Genomic DNA, 2,563 nt, shown 5'->3' on the forward strand with positions numbered 1-2,563 from the left:
TTACAAAGTTCCTGGAGCCGGAGCCAAGTTCAGGGACTTCTGGTTAACAATGTGCCCTGGAAGTGGGGCCTTATGGACAGCTCCTGGGTTGGCAGCTACATAAGTGGCTTCCTTATGATGAGCTGGGGCAATAGCCACCGCATGACCATGAGCATGCGCATGATGATTGTGATGATTCCAGGAGTTGTGCTGATGAGTCCAATCGTTGTTGTTGTAGGCAACTGGAGCTGCAATGGCTACAGCAGCTGGAACCTGATGATGATGAACATCATGGTGACCCCACTGATCCCAATGGTTGTTGGCGTAGGCAACAACTGGTGCCTGGTGATGGGCGGCCCATCCATGGTGATAATCATTGGCGTAGGTTATGGCCGGAACTACAGGAACTTGGTGAGCGTAATGGGCGTTGACAGCGACGGCACAGGCCATCATGACTACAGCTGCGATGCACTGGAAATAATTGAATATTTTTATTAAGTTACATGTTGACAAATCTGGAAATGTAAACTTTACCTTCATGATTGCTGATTGAATGCTTTGAGTTGTGTTAAGCTTAAACTGAACGAATGATATGATTCCATTCAATACCTGACAACCTTTTATATCACCGAAATTGCTCCGTTTATCAAAATGAAAAAATTGACAGTGAGACGAAGAACTTCGGCTGTCCGACAAACCTCCGAGAGAAACCAAAATCGATAATTAATTGAAAACAGAAAAAAATCGAAATCGGAAGCATGATTAAGTCACTCGCTCATCGGTGGTGACCTGTCTTCGAGCAGCCTTGTTGGGGGTTCACACTATTCGGAAAGGTTACTTATGCTGAAAATCTAACGGATTGTTGCTCCAAATCAACTGTCAGTAAATCGCTATGATGTTATGATTGATCGATCATCATCGTTACTTTAAATTTTGTATATTTTCATTCACTCACGAGTTGAAAATTTTCTATTGGGTATTGTAACTTGCAAGTTGTAAGTAAAACTTGTTGCTCTTGAGTGTTATTACAATTCAACGCAACTGCTCCCTTGGCTAATCCGTACAATAAGGAACGAAAGTTGTTATGGCTTACCTACGACAAATTGTTGTAAGCCTGCCTATGCTAATCAGCTTCCACACTCAAGCTCCTAATAGAAGATAATGGACCACATTAGATCGCCATTGTCGGTACTCGATTCCCTTTTGAATCATACACTCGAAGCTGACCAAGCTGCTCAACTACGGGTGGTTCAGAACTTCAGAACGCCCTAGAATGCTTACTTAATCACGGTTTGTTTCCAAACAGGTAGAACAAGGTAGATCGCGGACAATTTCTCTAGCAAGAAAATGCGGAACGTTGGCGGTCCCCAGAACAAGAATGCACCTCGATTGTGCTAATTAATATGCTCGGTATAAAAACGCATGTTTATCGAACCGCTGCAATCAAAGAGTGATTGCCATTTGGAAAGTGACAACAGAAATGAAGGTATTTGTCGAGTTAATTTTGCGCCCTCACTTAATAATTTGAACGTGGAACGTTGAGTCAGTTCTAATCCTTTCACTTGTTTCCTTCCTGCGGAGCAGATTTTGGTTGCCATTGCCATTTTGGCGGTCGGAGTTGCCCGGGCTAGTTACTATCCGGCATTCTACCCAGGATACAATCCGCATGCGGCCCTTTCGGCGTTAGGTCTGTACCATCCTTGGATTGCTCCACCGGTGGCTCCACCTGTGCCGTATTCCGGAACCTACTCGTACCACGATGGCCACCGACCAACGGTAGTTCAGGCCAACAACGATGGGTACAAGTTCCCGCATGTGGCCGCCAAGAGTGCCTACTCGTGGGATCCCTGGACCCACCATGGACACTCGGCAGCGGCAGCTGCAACTTGGGGAGTTCCTGCTGCAGCGATCGCCACTCATGTTCACGCTCCAGCAGCAACAACAATCGCAACAACGCAGGCTGTAGCAGTTCATCCGGCGACTCCGTACCAGAAAACGGTGGTCCAGGCCAATCTGGGAGGCGTTGATCCATGGAAGTATGCCTCCTTCTATGGGACCGGGATCTATGGCCATGGCTGGAGCAACTACATTCCGACACCGGCCAAATATTGGTATGGAGGACACTATTGAGTGTAGGTAGGGAGTTCGAGAGCGTGTTGTTGTTTTAATTTATTAAACGGAACGAAGGAGTGGATTAAAGAAGGCTGTGGAAGGTACCAAAAATAACAATATTTTGTAAATCTGATGACAACCCAACAAACATTTTGGCTGATTTATAACGAAAACTTGCTGAACAAAAGTCGAGTTAAAGCGTGATTGCTGTTTCAGATTGCTGGCTGAAGTGCATTGCTGTTTCAACGTTTACAGAAATTTAGTGACGGGAGAAGTTGAAGAGTCGTATTCTGAATCACTTGCAGTATTTTTTCAACCATTCCAGCTTCCTTTGAAATGAAGAACAAACAATTTGGTTTTGAGATGTACACGGATGACCAATATACGATTCGAAAAATCTTGACGAGACAATAAAAGAGGGGAGGGGGGTCTAGAAAATCAACCGTGTGAAGAAAGTAATGGATTGAAGAAG

General features: G+C 44.9%; 2 protein-coding genes across 2 annotated transcripts; one reads left to right on the plus strand and one right to left on the minus strand.

Annotated features, from left to right (window-relative positions):
* On the minus strand, window positions 1–519 carry LOC129741201 (histidine-rich protein PFHRP-II-like). The gene is made up of 2 exons (XM_055732909.1): window positions 514–519; window positions 1–450 (listed from the first exon to the last, which is right to left on the minus strand). The coding sequence occupies exons 1-2, from the start codon at window positions 517–519 to the stop codon at window positions 1–3; spliced, it is 456 nt and encodes a 151-aa protein (XP_055588884.1).
* Window positions 520–1,439: 920 nt separating this feature from the next.
* LOC129741202 (uncharacterized) lies at window positions 1,440–2,109 on the plus strand. The gene is made up of 2 exons (XM_055732910.1): window positions 1,440–1,465; window positions 1,564–2,109. Exons 1-2 carry the CDS (start codon window positions 1,460–1,462, stop codon window positions 2,107–2,109), a joined length of 552 nt encoding a protein of 183 aa, XP_055588885.1. The 5' UTR covers window positions 1,440–1,459.
* Window positions 2,110–2,563: the final 454 nt, after the last annotated feature.

This window comes from Uranotaenia lowii, chromosome 2, assembly GCF_029784155.1.
Source record: "Uranotaenia lowii strain MFRU-FL chromosome 2, ASM2978415v1, whole genome shotgun sequence".
NCBI lineage: Eukaryota > Metazoa > Arthropoda > Insecta > Diptera > Culicidae > Uranotaenia > Uranotaenia lowii.